The sequence below is a fragment of the Hippocampus guttulatus genome, chromosome 23, assembly GCF_054856545.1.
Source record: "Hippocampus guttulatus isolate MCC_2025c chromosome 23, RoL_Hgut_1.0, whole genome shotgun sequence".
Taxonomy (NCBI): domain Eukaryota; kingdom Metazoa; phylum Chordata; class Actinopteri; order Syngnathiformes; family Syngnathidae; genus Hippocampus; species Hippocampus guttulatus.
The window spans coordinates 356,357-374,814 of NC_141283.1; the positions used below are offsets into that span (position 1 = coordinate 356,357).

At 43.1% G+C, this 18,458-nt stretch overlaps 3 protein-coding genes across 8 annotated transcripts in view; 2 read left to right on the forward strand and 1 right to left on the reverse strand.

Annotated features, from left to right (window-relative positions):
• LOC147185554 (ATPase family AAA domain-containing protein 2B-like) overlaps positions 1–2,226 on the reverse strand; it is a 39,094-nt gene extending 36,868 nt beyond the window's left edge. For 3 of the 5 annotated variants that reach the window (XM_086104328.1, XM_086104326.1, XM_086104325.1), the window contains exons 1-2: positions 2,034–2,226; positions 275–432 (exon numbers count right to left, since the gene is read on the reverse strand). In XM_086104328.1, the coding sequence (XP_085960454.1) occupies positions 275–432; positions 2,034–2,132 (257 nt within the window). In that variant the 5' untranslated portion in view covers positions 2,133–2,226. Of the gene's footprint in view, positions 1–274; positions 433–2,033 lie in introns of those variants that run through there. The other 2 variants (XM_086104327.1, XM_086104329.1) reach the window with 2 other exon arrangements.
• Positions 2,227–2,788: 562 nt separating this feature from the next.
• Positions 2,789–5,849, forward strand: LOC147185555 (UBX domain-containing protein 2A-like). The gene is made up of 7 exons (XM_086103968.1): positions 2,789–2,884; positions 3,177–3,225; positions 3,433–3,544; positions 3,766–3,875; positions 3,954–4,091; positions 4,537–4,698; positions 5,192–5,849. Exons 2-7 carry the CDS (start codon positions 3,191–3,193, stop codon positions 5,370–5,372), a joined length of 738 nt encoding a protein of 245 aa, XP_085960094.1. The 5' UTR covers positions 2,789–2,884; positions 3,177–3,190; the 3' UTR covers positions 5,373–5,849.
• Positions 5,850–5,919: 70 nt separating this feature from the next.
• LOC147185556 (sphingosine-1-phosphate transporter MFSD2B-like) lies at positions 5,920–17,940 on the forward strand. Of its 2 annotated transcripts, XM_086104543.1 has the most exons (16): positions 5,920–6,057; positions 6,740–6,839; positions 7,917–8,239; positions 9,959–10,084; positions 10,160–10,284; positions 12,260–12,383; positions 13,385–13,463; positions 13,541–13,722; positions 14,369–14,459; positions 15,371–15,492; positions 15,635–15,718; positions 15,874–15,957; positions 16,095–16,204; positions 16,274–16,417; positions 16,546–16,722; positions 17,151–17,940. In XM_086104543.1, the coding sequence occupies exons 3-16, from the start codon at positions 7,934–7,936 to the stop codon at positions 17,197–17,199; spliced, it is 1,803 nt and encodes a 600-aa protein (XP_085960669.1). In that variant the 5' UTR covers positions 5,920–6,057; positions 6,740–6,839; positions 7,917–7,933; the 3' UTR covers positions 17,200–17,940. The 2 variants fall into 2 exon arrangements, with proteins under 2 accessions (XP_085960669.1, XP_085960668.1); XM_086104542.1 differs by lacking the exon at positions 5,920–6,057 and having other exon boundaries at positions 6,512–6,839.
• The last annotated feature ends 518 nt before the right edge of the window (positions 17,941–18,458 follow it).

Consider the following 18,458-nt stretch of genomic DNA (forward strand, 5'->3'; position numbering starts at 1 on the left):
GGTGAACTTAATTTGACTTCTAAACCTTTGAATGAAGCAGTTCTGTACGTTCTACATAACTTTCTGTCATCTACTAAAGAGCTGAACGGCATCATTCACAAATCACAACAGGTGTTTGATCCATGAGCCAATACATTTCCTTATTCAAAATAAATGAATATTAAAACAGTCCTTTTCATCAGAATTAAATTGGGTTCTTCCATGAAGATTCGTTTCACCCTGAAATTTCACCGTAAATACGAGGATCACCCAAGACAACATTTAGCAAGCCGACCTGGTGCGGTAGGTGGGAATGTCCCAGCTAACCCTCTGGCCTTTGGTCTGGGGTGAGGGGGACGTGTCGCTGGAACTGGGTTCCGACGTCATCTGCCTGTGTGGCCGCTTGGCAGGCGGGCTGAGCCGCGCACTGCTCACATCACTGCTCATCTCCTTCTGGTCCAGCAAAAAAATGACGTTAAACAGGACCATTGCTTGTGAGCAAACCACTGCATCATTGGGTAACGGAGAGCAGAAACTGTGCTCTTTTTGAACATTGAAGAGAGCACTGTTTAAAATTAGTTCAACTCCACTTTTCCTCACCGACCTAACAGCACATGGTGTGGTGCCGACTATGTCCGTAACATGCTTTCTTTTTTCTGTCCTTTTTCTCAGGATTACCCCCAGACGTTTCTATATTTTGGAAATTTGTCATTAATTTTGACCGCTGTTTTTTTCAGGCAGGATAGTAATTTGATTCTTACAATTAAGCCATTTTATGTTCATATGGTCAGGAGTAACCTATCCTATAGGTGTGTTAAAGGTTGTCTACTCGCACCTTTCATCCAAGTGCTTCTGGGAAATGTCACTAGGATATGAAAGGAAAGTTTCGAAACAAAACAGAGTATCTGATGAGGCCCGATGTCTGTCTACACATTTGTATGTCGCTCTTTCTTTAGGATGTTTTGTTGACAGAGCTGAAGTTTTGTACTGGTAATTGATTTTTTTTCATTCTCTCTCCACCCTTTTCTGTAACTCTCGAAGATGTGGTAACACAGGATATGTGATTTGCTATTGCAGTTTTTTTCCCCATTGTTCTGTCTCTCTTGCGTACGTGTGTGTGTGTTTTTTTGTCTATTTTCTTTCCCTTTATGTCTGTACAGCATGTCTCTGTAAAATGCCAAGTAAATTGTGACTGACACTGATTTGTTTCCATTCATTGTGTTTTAATAAATGTGTCTCGTTTTGTACGGTTTGTCTCTCTTTATGGTTTCAAGTGGCAACTCCTGCTGGAGTTTTGTAGTGATTATACAGACCTCTTTTTAAATTTTGTTCTCTGACGCACCATTTTGTGACACAAAAAAAGGCTGCTGTCAGTCGAGCTTTGATGTCACACAAAGGAACTAAACCTCCACCGTATTCAATTGGTCATTTGCACCAGCACCAACTAAAAAGCGTTTGTTGTCTAATAAAGGTAATGCATAGTATTAACGCCGTAAAGTTCACCAAGTTCAGACTTGCCTTATACAGAACGTGAGCCAGCCAACTGTTGTGAACCCTTCCCCCACAACAAGGCTACACCGTTGGGCTAGCCTTAGCTCCAGCCCCAGTCGAGCTTTAACCCACTCAGAAAAGTGTGAAATACTTCCACGACGTGCGCACACGTTCGCGGTGATAGCTTTCCGTCAGACCCCGTGGTGGACTTCACCCGAGGAGGCTTAAAACAAGCTGGCGAACGCGAGGCGAGTCGCCCAGCTCCAACTGCCAAACACAAAGAGAACTCAACTTGATGCTAGCAGCTAACGCGGCTAGCCTCCGCTTTGAACGCTTTTAATGCTGCTCGCCGTAAATGACAAGACATACGAAACCCAGTATTAAGGTGTTCGGTTGTGTACGAGCGTGGCCCGACGGGTGTCAAGCCTGGTGGCGTTGTCATTTCACTGGGGGACGATGCCCCCCGAAGCGTGAGCAGCTCCTTCCAAGGCCAAGGCTACAGCAACGATTAGCAGCAGCTGTGTTAGCACACCGGGGGGGAAAGAAAGAGGAAATTGGCTTACATGCTCGTCTGTGTTCCGCTCGCTCCTCGACGACGAGCGGGTCCTGGAGGAGATAAAGTGGCCACTGCCCGGTCGTGAGCTTTTCCGTGTGTTCACCATGTTTAATCTCACTCAAAGGGCTCCAAAACCGGCTCCAAACACTGGCTCAAAGAGCACAGCACCGAGACGCCATTCCTCTCTCTCGCTCGCTCTTCCTCGCTCTCTCTCCCCCTCGCTCTTTCTCCCTCTTGTGTTGGTTCTCTATCTCTCTTCCCTTGTTTCTGTCCGTACACTGTGTTTCTCTTTGTGATGTCAAGTGGTTAAGTTTGTTTTTAGGTTAGTGGCTGACTTTTTCAAGCCGCAACTCAAGCAAGTTTATCATGATTTAACATTAAACATATTTCTTTCATTGTTTTTTTCCGCTCCTTTGTTGTGTGTCTTTTGTTGACTCCCTTTGTGGACAGTATGTCTCTCTTTTGGACAATGTGGTCATAACTCTCGTTCGGATGATGTCAATTGAAAATTCAGTTTTGTTTATTATTTACTATTATTTACTATTTATTCTTGCAGGTGATTGTTTTCCCCCCCATACCTGGGTATTATTATTATTATTATATGTTGTGTTATGTATCAACCGTCATAACCAGAATTTTTACTATTTTTCAAACAATTATATTATACAAATGTTTGCTTCATCTCCGGGAATAATTTTTTTATGAGGTTATGAACAATCGAACAGAAAACTAAACTTATTACGACACTACCTGCCAATTTATGGTGGGGGTCTTGACGTCAGAGAGCTGGTGCCGTAAACCGGTGCAGTAGCTAGCTGCAGATGTTTTAGCCGCAGATTAGTCCTTACACGGAGACCGGTAAATTATTCATTTACCTAAATTACCTCATTTTGAATATTGTTTTGTTAATCTTCGTAAAATCATTACAGTGCTAGGTTAATTTTGTTACGTCACTCGCGCTCACAATCGTTTTTAATGATGGCCGACGACGGTTGTCAATAATAACATTACACTTGTAGAAATATTCATCGTTGAGTAGTGTTAAATTAAGAAAACACACAAGATAAATGATGCCCTAAATTACTCAAATGTTTTGTAAATTGCTTTCTATGAAATGTGCTTGCCTTGCATGACTTGTTTTTGTTTTCAGATGGACAAGACGACATGATACACAATGACACTGAGAATGATGACATTTGGTAAGGAGAATGCTTGCTGTCGTGAAACTACAACACATTAAAATAGAGCACCAGTCCAAAGTGTAAAAACTCTTTCTTATACTGTTGAGTGTAAACGTGTCTTAAAGCGATACCTTATGTGTCCAACATATCACACAATAATGCCCCTAAAGTGTAAGAATACGTTTGTTTGGGGGGGTTTTCAAAATAAAATATTGTGCTGAACAGGGTTGCTAGCGATGACAACAAAGAGGAGGCGCCGATGAGGTGCAGCTTCTCTGTAGAAGACCTCCTGGGCGAGGTGGAGAAGATCTGTTATGATACCTCGGGAACGTCCAAGGTCAGGAATGAATGAATGAAGTAATTATTGAATATGTATTCAATATAATCATACAGCGATTAAGGACCACACACATATAAAGAATAATTATGAGTTCTTTCTGAAAAAATATGACAACATTCTGGTAAAATTGCAACTTCTTGCACTATGTCGTAAAATGATTACTTAATTTTCAAATCTTTACCCTGGTACTGCAATGCTTTTTCTTCATTTTTCACTAGGTGGAGATGGTGGTGCGCCTCTGGAAGGACGGCTTCACCGTTAACGACCAGGAGTTCCGTAGCTATTCGGTCCAAGCAAACCAGGACTTCTTGGATGCCATCAAAAGAGGGCGAGTTTTATTTTTAGGTCAATTTGTAACGATAGCCTCAAGTGAATATCATCATCAGTGTTGTGATTTTTAATGCAGGGAACTTCCGTCGGAGTGGGAGAGCCGAGCAGAGGAGGACGAACTGGAGGTCAACGTGGAGGATTTGACAGAGGAAGAGTACGTTCCCAGGAAGAAGGTTTTTCACCCTTTCAGCGGGCAAGGATACCGGCTTGGCAGGTGAGTGGGCTCTTGACCTAAAATAGTGAGATTGCAGGAAATAATTCAGATTGCCTACGCCTTGTGGTCACTTTTAGTTGTACTGGATTTGATTTGATGTGGATTTTTATTGAAATACTTTAAATAAGGTTTGATCACAGTCACCTGAAAACCTTTTTGAAAATATTTCTATTAAATGAATAATACCCTTTGAAATATTAAAAACATAGTCGAATTCATTTGTATTACTTTTTAATCTGAATAAGAATAAGCAGTTGCTATTCTACTGCCTGCCACAAGATGTCACTCACAATCCAAGCAACCAAAGCTGGTCATGGCGTCCCCCTGATGAAGTGCAAAACGGCTCTGGTTTAATTTTGTCCTCCGCCTGCCATCATCATCAGTTATTAAAGATAAAGATTTAATCTGGCGCATGCTTAATCTCTGGATTGTGTCGGTGCCGCAGCGTGGCCCCCCGAGTGGTGGCCCGCTCGCCATCGGTGCATGAGGACGGCGAATCTCCCCCCATCCCCATGGTAACCCTGGACCACGCCCTGCCCGTCACCTCTCTGCAGCTGTGGTTGGCCGACGGCCGCAGGCTGGTGCAGCGCTTCAACCTATCGCATCGGTACGTAGTCACATCGCCAAACAAACAAAAAAACAAAAAAAAAACATGTTAATCTGCTTTCTATCTCCAAATGACGAAAAAGATTTCTGCTAGTTTGGATTACGTAATGCTGGTCTGGCGCGCAAATCATAATCTGAGATAGAGTGTGTCTTATCAAATCCCACCAGGGGGGATGGGATGCGTAACCCCCAATGCAGCGTTTATGTAATGGGGGTGAGGAGCTCAAGGATGGAGAGAGCATGATGCCGACCTTGACCAGTCTCCTGTGTGAGTAGGAGACCACTGGTGCTCATGAATAATGGACATTCCCCCTTGCTTGAATGAGGAGAAAGCATGGGACGAGTCACTGCGCCCCCCCCCCCCCCCCCGTAGGAAGTAATGCAAGTAAAAATCCAAATTGTGCGGATTTACATTTGTCCTGCATTGACCTCCAACATGACCAAGTAACTGTTGCGACCTTTCACCCCTTAACTCCCGTCTTCCCCCTGCTCAGGATCGGAGACGTCCACGACTTTGTGTCACGCTGCCAGAGGACCTGCCCGCCCTTTGTCCTGACCACGTCACTTCCCGTGCGGGAACTCCACGACAAAGAGCTGAGCCTCGAAGCAGCGGACTTGGCCAACGCTGTCATTGTTCAGCGGCCCCTCAACACGCATGCCCCCTTTGCGCCATAATCCACCTGTCCCTTTTCACCTTACATCCAAAAATGACATACATACTTTCATAAAGCACCACCAAAAAAAAAAAGTCTTCCTAAACTGTGATCGCCAATTTTATGCACTCTTTCAACACTGCTTGCATGTCGAGGTTTACATTGAATGTTTGCCTTTTTTTTTTTTACATCGACTCATTTTTGAATGTATCATGTTATGTGCCTACATCATTTCCAATTCAATTACATGTATTTAAAAAAAAAACTAAGGTTCTTTTGCATATATTTCTTTATTTTACCCTCCCGAGCAACATTCTACCATTTACTTCTTTTCTCATAGCATTGATTTAGTAGAGCAAATATAGAGCAAAGTATAATTAGCACAATAATTTGTCATGTGGTAGTAGGTAGTACACGTCCCTAAAAGGTGATCTCCATGCCATGATACCACTAACAAAGCAGAATGTCGAATGCTTCACACGGTACTGCCGGAGTAAAAAAATGATGTGGGAAAAATGTGGTCAGTTTCTTCTCACAAGGCACACGCCTCGCGGAGGCTGAATCACTGCCTCTGACATGAAGCCAAACCTCATTGGTAGCATTCCACCTGCCGCTACTTAATTACAGGTATCAGGTACCACTGACGTGAGCCAGAATGTTGGCGTCTGCGGATTGTCTGGCGGCGTCAATGCTGGATTCTCAAACAGGTAGGGAGGGAATTTATTTATACTGTGTCATGTATGTTATTTAGTAGCTAATATTTTGAAAGGGGGTTTTTGGACTTCCGGGCTTCCATCTTGTGCAAGCAGTTCCGTGGAAATGTGATTGTCATGTTGAGAGCCATCAGGGACGGCTGCTGGTTCCAACTGGTTCCATTGATGCTTCACCATGAATCACACAAGGAGGTTAAAGGGAGGTTAATATCACGTACACCTCAAAATTGGGCTGTGTACTAAGTTCATCCAAGTTCGCAGCTCTTCTACCAAACTGAAATTTCAGTTTAAAAAAATGCTGATTGATGTTTTTAATTATTCTACAGTCTACTTTCCATATAAAGCAAATGTGTGTCAAAAACGGATGCTGCTTCAAATTCAAACCGAATCAATATTTCTTAGATCACATACACAGTTGTAAAAAGTATAATGCATAGTGAATTGCCTGGACCAATTTTGAAATTATTATTTCAACGCTATGTTTGTGTGTGCGTGCGTGCGAATGTATGAATGAGTGTTGCAGTACACCATGACGGTCGCGCGAGGTCGCCTCAGCAGTGTACGGACAGTTGACTGTTTCTTTTTTTACACCCGCACACGCACACATACACACACGCACACACACACTCATACATATTCTCGTGTCTCTTCGTCCGTGTGTGGTTCTTGTCCGCAGTCTCCTTCTCATCCCGCCCGGCCGCCGACACTGCGCTCCCGGCGCACACACCCATCAACCCACCGCTGTACGGAGCTCTCCTCTTTTCCACTAACAGCAGGTAAGACAACATATGAGCCTAGTGTTTATTCGCATCTTATTTTGGGGAGGATATGTTGCGTGTTTTATATAAAATATATACATTATTAATGTATATTGCCAGGAATAGTAACACACGGGACGAGCGTTGCATGCCGTTTGCACTCAGCAGGCAAAGCATTAGGTACACCTCATTCACAAACTAGTGAGGAAATTATACTTAAAAATATAATGAGCATCAATTAGACTGTATATTATGATCAGCCATCTTTTTGATATTTTTGGTCATTTAGCTACATTGTATTATTAAAATGCTTATAAGATCATCCCCCACTACACATTTCTTATTATTGTCCTTTCCTGAGGAGAAAACTAGTCATCTTCATGTTACCATAATTTGCCATATTAAAAGTGTTGTGTTTTGTTGCATTTAAATGCACAGGAACCTGAGGAGGTGATCCATTTCTTTTCATGAGCTCTTCGACAGGACAGGAATGTGTTTGTTGTTGTTACGGTTTCCATCCGAGCTAAATAACACCAAAATACCATAAATTGGTATTATATTACCATATATACAGATGTTGAGAATATAATAAAACTACCAAAAAGCAGCATTGAGGAGTTGTATCTCAAATCAACTTTGATAATCTCTGTCTCTCTCTCTCGCTCTCTCTCTCTTATACACACACACACACACACATATATATATATATCTATATATATATATAGATATATATATAGATATATATATTCCTTTATTTTTTGGAAAGTGTGTAGGTAATATAATATTGTCAAATTCACACCAAATAACAAAAACCGCATTATTATCTTGACAAAGGCAGATGTAAGGATGATGTGTAGCTAATAAAGTCAGTGGTTTGTGTTTACCAATTAGGAGTGTGGTAGTGTGTATTCCATTTTGGAATTAGGCGCACAGATGTGCGTCAGCATTCCTGAGCTTGCATGTTGTGCACACTTGTTATTGACTATATATCTATTTTGTGTCCTGTTTGTGTTTGTGTGCATGTTTGTGTGTGTGTGTGTGTGTGTATGTGTGTGTGTGTGTGTGTCGTCCCCTGGTCTGGCCTCCCCGTTCCAGCGCACAGCATTATGTGAATGGCGGCAGAAAGCGTCCGAGTTGTCCAGGAGGAGCAGGAGGAGGAAGAGGAAGAGGCGGCGCAGTCAGATCTCCCGCCACGCAGTCAGAGCCACATTCAATTCCCGCCCCGCCTATTGGCGCACACCCGCAGTCTCAGCCACACGCACTTTGGCGCGGCCTCACAGAAAAAGCGCACCTGCCGCCTCACCCACAGCCTCTCTGCCATGGCCCGCGGGGAGAACGGCACCCACGGGGGGCTGGCTACGGCAGGAAAGATGCTCAAGCCCACTGAGACGCTGTTAGATGCCAAAGTCCCTCAGCAGGTAAGACCAATCACACATAATATACAACTCCCCCCCCCCACCCCCCAAAAAATCCATGACCTACAAAGAATTGGTTGGTGATATTAGTGTTGACACATGTGCTGAGTGATGCAGTTTTTCTTTTCTCGTGAATAACATGAGGCGGGACATCCTGTTTATCCCCTTTGATGCTGGCGGGAGAGTTGAGAAGGAAGGAATAATAAAGACTTAGGAGAAGATTGATAGAAGAGTTCACGGCATATTTTTGCACATCATCAGTGGCGTGGAGCCAGCAAAAACACTTTGATTTCCTCTCCAATTAGCTGTAATTGCAGCGAGAGCCTCAGCCTTTACTTACCTCTGACCCCACTAGTCCTGCGATGGAATAATTACACGCCTCCGTCCTGGTAATTGTCGCTCCTTCATGTTTTGACAGGGCGGCGGTAATAACAGCATTTCACTCTGAGATGTGGTCGCTTTGGTGTTTTTTTTTACTTTGAATCGCATGATCGCTTTTATTCAGCACTTAAAGTTGGCCTCAATTTCAACGGTTGACTGGAAACGATGCATTGTTAGCATAATCACCGGTTCAACAATGGAAAATCAAAGCCTGTTGACTCTTCCGTAAAAATGTTTCGCCGCATCGCTTTCGATTTGACACCATTATTGTTTCAGTCTTTACGCTCATCTGCCGAAATGCAACATTGTCATATGGACACGAAATATTTCGACATGGAAAAGAGAGACAAAAATAACGGTTTCGAAAATGATCCCGTTTGCCTAAACATCATACTCAGTCAATCTCAATCTGCAAAAATGAAAGCCCTTCACATTTTTGACAATATCACAAAATAATGACTCCTCATTATGAACCGAACCGTTGAATACAAAAAGAGATCGTGCGCATGATTGTGCCTCTCGTAACCACGCAGAGGCATCTTTGGATTCGTTACTCATCATTTTATCACTGGTTTTCTGGGAATTCTAAGTTGGGGGTGTTGAAAAAAAATCACCATTCATTTTTCAAAGTGACGCATGGTGGAGGTATTGTTGAAAATAGAAACCCAGGAGGAAGGAAATTGCATCAAACTTGACTTGAAATGTTAAAGTTAAATGAATGACTAATTGTGACTCTTAAAATTAGTGTACAAAGGTTTTGGGACATTGTCACTCGTAATCATTAAGAATTGTTTTGCAATGTCAACTAATCTAAGGGTAGCCTTGGACTTTAGCGCAGCGTGTACTAATCATAGGGAGCAAAGTGGAACGTTTACTGTTCCCTGAATGCCTTCTTCTAACAAAAAATAAAAATAAACAGAGCAAACAGAATACATCAATAAACACTTCACCGCCTTGTTATTTACATGGAGACTTTCCACACCCTCATCATTTTTACTTCTGCAACCTCAGCCCGACCCGAACAGCCCGACACTTTTAAACCTTTAAATACGGATGCTGGGCACTTGCTGGCAAAACCAAATTTCCCAAATCAGAGGCACGCTCACCACCCAAAAGTCTGCTTGGCATTTTTTCCCCCCCTCACAAATAGAATATGCTAATTGCACACTCCTGTAGTGGACTGCAAATATGACTGTAAACGTGTGAGGCCTCTGCATACTGTGAAAAGTGGAAAGTAAATACCTCAATCTGGATGGATAGGCATCTTTGGTTGGCAATATACCAAATTATCATAAAATGTTAAAATTATTGACATTTTTTTTCTTCTCCCTCTCCTGTTAGACCGACTTAAGTCAAAAGCTATCAATGTGCAACAAGCTGTGTTTCGCCATCGGCGGCGTCCCCAAAGAGGTTGCCGCCAGCGCCACCGCCTTCTTCCTGCAGATTTACCTGCTGGATGTTGCCCAGGTGAGCCATAATAACGCTGGCGTAACATATTTAAAATAGCCTAAGCGTGCCAATAAAAATGTCTGTCCCACACAGATCAACGCCTTCCAGGCCTCTATGGTGCTATTTATCGGAAAAGCCTGGGGAGCTGTGGTGGATCCTGTGGTGGGCTTCTTCATCAACAAGACCAAGTGGACCAGGATTGGTCGACTGATGCCTTGGTGAGACCCAAAATCCATGGAAACTATGTTTGCATCACCATAGACAAACAGGAAGACTCCAAATAATTTGGGTCGTATAAATAATACACCAACACGAAGTCAAAAATTGAGTTGAAAATTCGAGCTGCTTTCTTGTGTTTTTTTTTGGGGGGGGGGCATCAAGAAAACCCTCCGACTATGGCTAATGGCATTTTAATTGTGCTTTTCCCGACGCGCCCTGCACCAAGCTGCTGTGTTTACGTAACGCTTCATTTCAACTTTGGGCAACATCCACCACCACCGGAGCCTTTTTTTGGCTCTTTAGCATCCTGGATTTCCTTGTGCCAAGCTTTTACTGCTGTGATGGACTTAAGAAGTGGGCTGCTCTGTGTAAAGCAGCTGTCGTAAATACACAGACACCCTTTAATGCTGCTTGTGCCTTGTCTATTGTCGATCACATACATATACTGTGTAAGCAGATCAGGTTTGGAAGACGTCCAAGTAAGAGCAGACAGAGGCCCAGTTTAATCATCTTGGCTGATTCTGGAGAATGTGGGCGAGTTTGTTTCTGGAGTCTGCTGCGGTTCACGCGGCATCTTTTGATACGCCGGGTTTGACGGGTTTGTCCTTATTTTGCCTCACTGGTTGACGGACATCTTGTCAGGCAGAAAGTGCATTTCCGCCCCTTCTCGCACGTCCTGTCAACCAGCAGCCGTAAATAGATAAACGAAACACAAAACAAGTGTAAAAAGTAATGAACCACTGTTTTTGGTGCGCCACCATGCAGCTATTTGCTTAATGCTAACAAACAACAGAAATCGCCACAGACAGGCGAACAAATAGTATCTATCGATGTGTCAGTATTGTGTTTTAAGGAACAGATATTTGAACACAAACGGTGCATCAACACATGTAGAGAGACAGTTTAACAGTACTCACAGGCATATGTTCTTGATCCAATTTTACGGTTACTTCTGCTCGACTGTATTATACTTCCCCCTGGTGGCCAGGTGGTACGCACCAGATGGACGAGTTAATCATCCTCCGCATACTGTTGAATTCTTTACATTCTAATTACGTTATTACTGTGTGTTTTAAGTATAGTGTTAAAGTGTGCTATTTTTGCTGGAGTGACGAGGTTGGAACGGATGAATGGTATTTCTATTCCGTTAATGACGAAGTTTCTCAAAAGGCACCGCTGCGTTCGATTTGTTCCCATTCTTAGTTGTCATGAAGTCAACAACAAAGATTCCTTGAAATACCAAGAAGTAAAAGTTCTCAATGAGGTGTAGCCTCAAGTAGCGCTTATGTTACCTTTCGATCCCCTCTGTTCCTTTGCGCCTCATCCAATTAACTCATTTTAAATAAGCCAAATGACAACCATGATTGTCTTCTTATCAGCTTGATGCCTTGCAGGTAGTGAGTCTTTTGTGCGTCACCTTGCAGCACATTTTCCATTCACGCATTCCATGGACTCCCCATCCACCCCTTCTCGGCATCCCCTCCCCTAATAGTGCAGCACCAGCGTTGTACGTCGTCTTTTGTTATTGCAAACAATCGGGAGGACAGCGGCGCAACGCAGCCGGACGCTACCAGAAGCCACTCGGGCTCTCACGCTTCATTATTCCTGTTCGTGCTTCATTGGGTCACAGGTTGTTTGTTGTTGTTGTTGTTGTTTTTTTGGGGGGGGGGGGTTGGCACAGTCAAATACCGTCACTTTTTTTTGTCCTTTCAAAAATGTAGCTGGTCCCGGTTCATACAATGGAAAAAATGTTTTTAAAAAAATGTTTGCCTCGAATCAGCTCAATGCAAATGTATGAGTTGGCTCAATGCAAACGTAAGTATTATACAACAAGGTTTAAGCAGACGGCTTAATTTAACTTAGCTTAGTAAAGTGACCCGATTCTGAGGTTACATAATGGCGTAAAGCAGACACTGTTTGATTGACAGCTGTGGTTCAAATGGCGTCCCAAACCCCCTTACCCCTCCCCTGCAGGATGCTGGGCTGTACGCCGTTCCTGGTGGTGTCCTACTTCTACCTCTGGTACGTGCCCCCCTTCGCTACCGGGAGGTTCGTGTGGTACCTTGGCTTCTACTGCCTCTACCAGACCCTCATCACAGTGAGTACCATACTCGCTACATGAACCATTTAGACCGCCACATACGTATTGTACGTGTACCGTCCCAAACTGCAAAGATTTTGTGACAAGGATAAAGAAAAAAAGCACAACTGTTGGGTACCAGTACCTCAGTGACTAGGGTGCCATGCCATCCCACTGGCCTTATCACACAACAAGGATACCCCTTCACTGACAAGGGTGCCACCACACTGACAGGCGTACTCTGATCCCAAATGCCAGTTACACTCCCATTCGCTGATGCAAACGTCACTCACCACGTCAGGCTCCGCCTTTGAAAGGCACACGTATTCAGAGTCAGAGATACAGCGATGACTCGCTGTGGACAAAAAAATAATAATACCTGCACCTCACATGCATAGTTTGTCGATGTTATGAAATAATCCAAATCCATGACTATTCAATTAACCGATGCAATCATCGGCAGATAAAATACTGACAAGGGTACAACCCCCACTGACAAACTCACTACCGCGCTATTGATGTCCCATTTTATACTCAACCCCTCACGTGCAAATGTCAATTTTCAGTTGAAGGTGAAAGTTAATAGGAGGAATAATCACATCTGGGAATCACCCTCGTCGTCAGACTTTCGAGCCCGCGGGCTTTTGGGGCGCTGCCCTTCCCCTCAAAGGGAAAGTGGAGCTATTCCCGGCGCCTTTTGTCATCACGCTCCATTCATCTCTGTTTGGCCTGTAATAGCATGCCGCGCTATCTAAGTATACAGTTGTAAAATATATACTGCTTCAGGCTGTTTGCGGATCATCAGAATGAAATAGCATGCTGTTATGGATATAGTTTGAAATCAACAGGGCTCTTATGCTGACATTTAAAAATATAATAGCGCCTAATGTCATTCCAGAATAACTGGTTGAAGATCAATTGAAAATGAACTGACCTTGATCTGACATCGTTAGAGGGGGGGGATATGATTCTATGTGTCTCTCTGCGCTGTAATCAGCTTCTTTTTCTTTCCCTGGTAGTGCTACCACGTGCCTTATTCCGCTCTCACCATGTTCCTGAGCACAGACCAGCGGGAGCGCGACTCGGCTACAGCCTATCGTAAGCTCCTTCCTACCCGTCAGTCATTTGTTGATCATTTGGGAATGATGGAGCAACTGTACGTTTTTTACTGTCAGGGATGACTCTGGAGGTGTTGGGAACCCTGGCGGGTGCTGCTATCCAGGGCCAGATCGTGGCCAGTGCCCACAGACTCAAACACTGCCAGGGACACAACAGCACCATTAATGCATTCAACAACAGCGGTGGGGCCGATGTAATCCGGAGTTTGGTGCGCTCTGAAGAATATATGTCACATGCTGTAAGGAAAAACAACATTTCAGTATGAAAGAATGCCATTAGCGTCGAAAATGCTTGTGAATGTTGAAGGGCTGAACCTGAAACTTTGCTTTTCACCGTACGGCAAGAATAAATCTCTCCGATCATCTTTTGTTCAAAAAAATCAATAGTGTTCTTGCTGTTAGAGTAAAGTGGCTGTGATTTGGTTGTGACGAAGAGACTGTTTTTGTCCAAGCAGACACACATGCAGGCGGCTTGTGTCGTGAATATTAGTGTTTGTGTGGTACTTTAGGGTGGAAAAGTAATGTGATAGGTCGCATGTTGGGATTTTGGTTTTTGGCCGCAGCTATTTGGGCCTGGCTTGTTCTTTCCGACACACTTTGGTTGAAGCCTCCTCGGTGGTTTGGGCAAAGGCAAATAATGATGGCCGGAAAGCGAAGCAAACAAATGCACTAAAAAGCAGGGGGCGCTATTTTTGGCGTCTGAATTGCTGTTCCGATTTATTCACAACTGTATTCTGCAAGGGGAAAGCAGAATACAGTTGTGCAGCACTGCAACACAACTATACAACAAGGCGGCGGGAAGATTAGGATGCCTTTTTTTTAGGACATTACACTGATTAAAATGGAGAAAATGATGCCGTCTTTTTTTTTTCTTTCTGGTTTCAGAAGGAAGTTTACATGATCGCTGCGGGTGTCATCGGGGGAATCTTCCTAGTATGCACTGTGGTCATGTTCTTGGGAGTCAAAGAAAAAGATGGTGAGGCCTGACAACTATCTAACTAACATTTATATCATAGAAACAGAAGAATTAAGTAACCAGCTAACCTGATTAAAAGCTCCGTAGCTGACCTTAGCAGATACCCAGCTACCAACAGCATATGCTAAGTAGCTAAGCAGCGAGTAAATATTGTAACGAAGTACCAAGATGACTTACTAAGCAGATAACTAACTAAACGGACACCTTTTTAACGTAAACTTCATTATAACGACCAGATTTTTCGCACAAAATTGTGAAAATGCCTTCGTTACAGCGAACTGTGGGAAGCTAACTGCCTCCGCGACATTGCTTATGAACAAAATGCACAGCGTGGGATTCCCCTGCGTTTCTTAGCAACTTTACTGATCGACTCGTACTTTGTTGTACTTCCGGAGCACATCGTCTGAAAACATGTCTGGTAAATGGAAGCAAATCTCGCGGTCTGTGAAGGCTGAAATTGTCTCTCACTTTCGAAAGGGAGTCACCCAGACAAACCTCAGCCGAAACTCCAAATTGGCAAATTCAACGACTTTGACAATCATCTGTAATGGCAAAATAATCATGGCAGAGTTCGAGGCCAACAAATTGAAAGATGATCGTAAACGGTTTTGGGGCGCGGCACATCCTGAACTGAAGACGGCGCTTTTTATTTGCCGACTGAATGTAATTGACCTGATTGTCAAGGTCAAGGTCATCTTTATTGTCACATATGCTCTATGTACAACATACAGCACAGAAACATCGTAGTTGGCGGTCATTTTATTAGAAATAGTTTTAACAAACTACCGTTAGAACATACAAATTCGTGAGGTCCCTCGAGCCACGTTGTAACAAGGTTCGATTGTTTTTCATCAAAAAAAGTATTTGTTCACAAAAATAATCAGACATGTGCTGTCCTGATTCTTATCTAGATCCATACGCACCAAAGACGGAGAAGCAGATTCCGTTCCACCGCGGCTTCATCATGGTGATGCGTCACGGGCCATACCTCATTCTCACCGCCGCCTTCCTCTTCATCCTGGTGGCCATTCAGGTAAAAAAAAAAACGCCGGCCCGATCGATGCTAATGGGTCCCGGGCCGGTCGGCGGATCAATGGAGTGCAAATCCCGCTTTCTATTTCCGTTACGTTTGGTGCCGCTATCTTGTGTGACGCCTTCTTGCTTGTTGTGTGCAGCTGGTGCAGAACAATTTTGTCCTCTTCTGCACATACGCCGCCGACCTGAGGGAACACTTCCAGAATATCGTGCTGACCATCCTGGTGAGTTGCCACTTGTTATTTATGCATTTGACAGTTTTTACTTTTGGAACTTATAGTTGTTAATTTAGTTGTAACTTATGTGTCGCTGTTGTTACTTGTGTGTGTTATGGTTGTTGTTGTTTTTTTTTTAATGTGTCTACTTTGTGTGCTGTCAGGTGTCTGCAGTAGTAAGCATCCCTCTGTGGCAGTGGTTCCTGCAGAAGTTTGGGAAGAAGACAGCAGCTTTTTGCGGCATCACGGTGAGCCTATCCTCACACTTGTATTACGATTAAAATAAGTATTAATACAACTCTGCGATTTGGAAGTGGTGAATGCCATCATTTTCTGCACCTGACATGACCAAAAATTCATTTGAGGTCAATCTTTGTCCCACCAGTGGATCATGCCCTTCACAATGATGCTGGTGTTTATCCCCAACGTGGTGGTGGCGTACGTGGTGGCCGTGTCTTCCGGACTCAGCGTCGCCGCCTCGCTCCTTCTGCCCTGGTGAGACTCCATTCAAATGGTACAGTGTCTGCGTCAAAGCTGCCGTTTTGAAAGCGAATATCACGGCAGGTCCATGCTTCCGGACGTGGTGGACGACTTTCGGCTGGCCAACCCGTACTGCAAAGGTCATGAGGCCATCTTCTACTCCTTCTACGTCTTCTTCACCAAGTTCGCCGCCGCTGTCTCGCTGGGCGTGTCCACTCTGTGCCTGGAGTAAGTCACCATCATGCGTTTCATGAACAGACGCACAAAAAAAAAGTCATACAAATCTATGCCCCAAAACATAGAAGAAGTCTTCCATTTTGGTTTGCTTCAACCCAAATTTTTTCACTCATCCCCAGGTTTGCGGGGTACGAAAACGGGGCCTGCAAGCAGCCGGTGGCTGTGGTGTTCACGCTTAAACTGCTCATTGGTGCCGCTCCAGTGGCCTTCATCATCACAGGCCTCATGATCCTGCTCTTATACCCCATCACAGAAAAAGTGCGACTGCGTAATAAACTACACTTGGATGAGCTGCGGTGAGTCACAATCAAGTTTCTCTCAGTAGCATGAAACGTGGTAGGCATGTTTATCGTGAGTCGAACTACAAAAAAGTTTCAAGAAAAAATGGAGGAAAAGATATTGTGGTTGGAAGGATCCATTTTGGGGGTGAATTATTTTTAACATTTTCAGGGATCCTTCAAAAGACAAACTCGTCCAAGAGATGTTCAATTGCTACCAAATTTAAAGCATGTACTATTTATTGGACAGATGGAAAGTGCAAAATATTTGGTAGTTGAACAGTAAAAGTAAACGTATGCATATATTTTGGTTCGGTTCATGGTGAGTAGATCCCCAAAAAAGTTTTGGTTTGAAGCAAGGCATTAGATAAGGTCCTGGAGCATGGCAGCAATTTAATTATTCAACTGTGTATTTCTTTCTTTTTTTTCTTTTATATAAAACACAGGAAACAAAGCAGTGCTTCCAGAAGTTCAAATGACTTGGGCGTGATGTGAATTGGAAAAAAAATTCCGGACGCCGGACACATATTCCAGTGGTGCATGCTGGGAAATTGATTGGTGCCATTTGTGTATATTACACTGGGATTTGATTTGTTTTTGACCGTGAACGTTTTTTTTGTTTGAACATGTACTGTATAGCAATGATATAATAATATGAGTATCCAAACAAATGAATGTATAACGGGGTTTATTTCCCCCCAGCCCCCTCTTTCCTTGCTGTGTCTCGTTGCTCTGCAATACTGTTATTTATTATTTATGAATCGTGTGAGAGTATTACGACACGATAAGGCGGCGAGGGCTTGATGTTTGGTGACTTTGGTGAGGAAGAGAGATGAGGAGAGTCAAGAATAAGCCACAAAGCTATGAAAAAATAATGTCTATTTTTTTTTAAAAAGATAGTTGTGATCTCCTCGTAGCATTCTTCACCTACTTCTGTGTGTGTGTCGTTCCCTCGTTAGATAGATAGATAGAATGTGATATTAAACTTGCTCAAAAGGGAAATATTGTGCAATCCAGAGGTTTTCCTTTTTTTAACCCCCATTTTATTTCATCTCCAATAGATGTTGGACAATCAGTGTGGATTGAGGACAATATGAATAACATATTTGGTGCTGAGACAATCAGACCAATGCGGTGTACACGTGTCAGATCAAGTCTCGGGATTGAGATTGTGTACATTCCCATCTGATTATTATTATGATGCCAAGAGCCCTGCAATAAAACCCTCCTTTGTGATTGCTTTTATGTAATTTTTCATGATGAGTGGAATGAGCCCGTGTTTGGAATCATACCCTTACATAGCACAATATAGCGCTCTATATTGTTACATGACCATTTTGTTGTGCTATTCAAATGTGTACTGAGTTTAAGTAATCTGATATCTATTACCTGATAAAAAAACAAAACAAACGACAGTCACTAGAAAAGCAACTATGATGCATTGCATTGATGTAGAAAAGTAATTTTTAGGATTCCAGAGTATTGTATATATATGGAGCAATGATGTCACAAAAGTAAGTGCTTGATTTGTGTTACTCTTGTCAAATACACTCATCTTAAAATAAGAAACATGTGTTTATTTGTTTAATATTTATTTTAGAATGTATTTGGGTTACGTTATGTACTGTTGATGCTGTGTTGTAATAATTTGACTGCAATGATGTGCAGTTCAGAATCTATTTTATCTCATAACATGACAAAAACATAAAACATTTAAAGAAAGTACATCGTTCTCACTAAAGATGCTTAATATT

Excerpts from the sequence above, each read along its gene's own strand:
- LOC147185555 (XM_086103968.1), top strand. The coding sequence starts at position 3,191 with ATGATACACAATGACACTGAGAATGATGACATTTG. Across the intron at positions 3,226-3,432 it reads ACTGAGAATGATGACATTTG|GGTTGCTAGCGATGACAACA; the intron begins GTAAGGAGAATG and ends TGTGCTGAACAG. Across the intron at positions 4,699-5,191 it reads CGCTTCAACCTATCGCATCG|GATCGGAGACGTCCACGACT; the intron begins GTACGTAGTCAC and ends CCCCCTGCTCAG.
- LOC147185556 (XM_086104543.1), top strand. The coding sequence starts at position 7,934 with ATGGCGGCAGAAAGCGTCCGAGTTGTCCAGGAGGAGCAGGAGGAGGAA. Across the intron at positions 10,085-10,159 it reads ACCTGCTGGATGTTGCCCAG|ATCAACGCCTTCCAGGCCTC; the intron begins GTGAGCCATAAT and ends TGTCCCACACAG. Across the intron at positions 16,205-16,273 it reads GCCTCGCTCCTTCTGCCCTG|GTCCATGCTTCCGGACGTGG; the intron begins GTGAGACTCCAT and ends ATATCACGGCAG.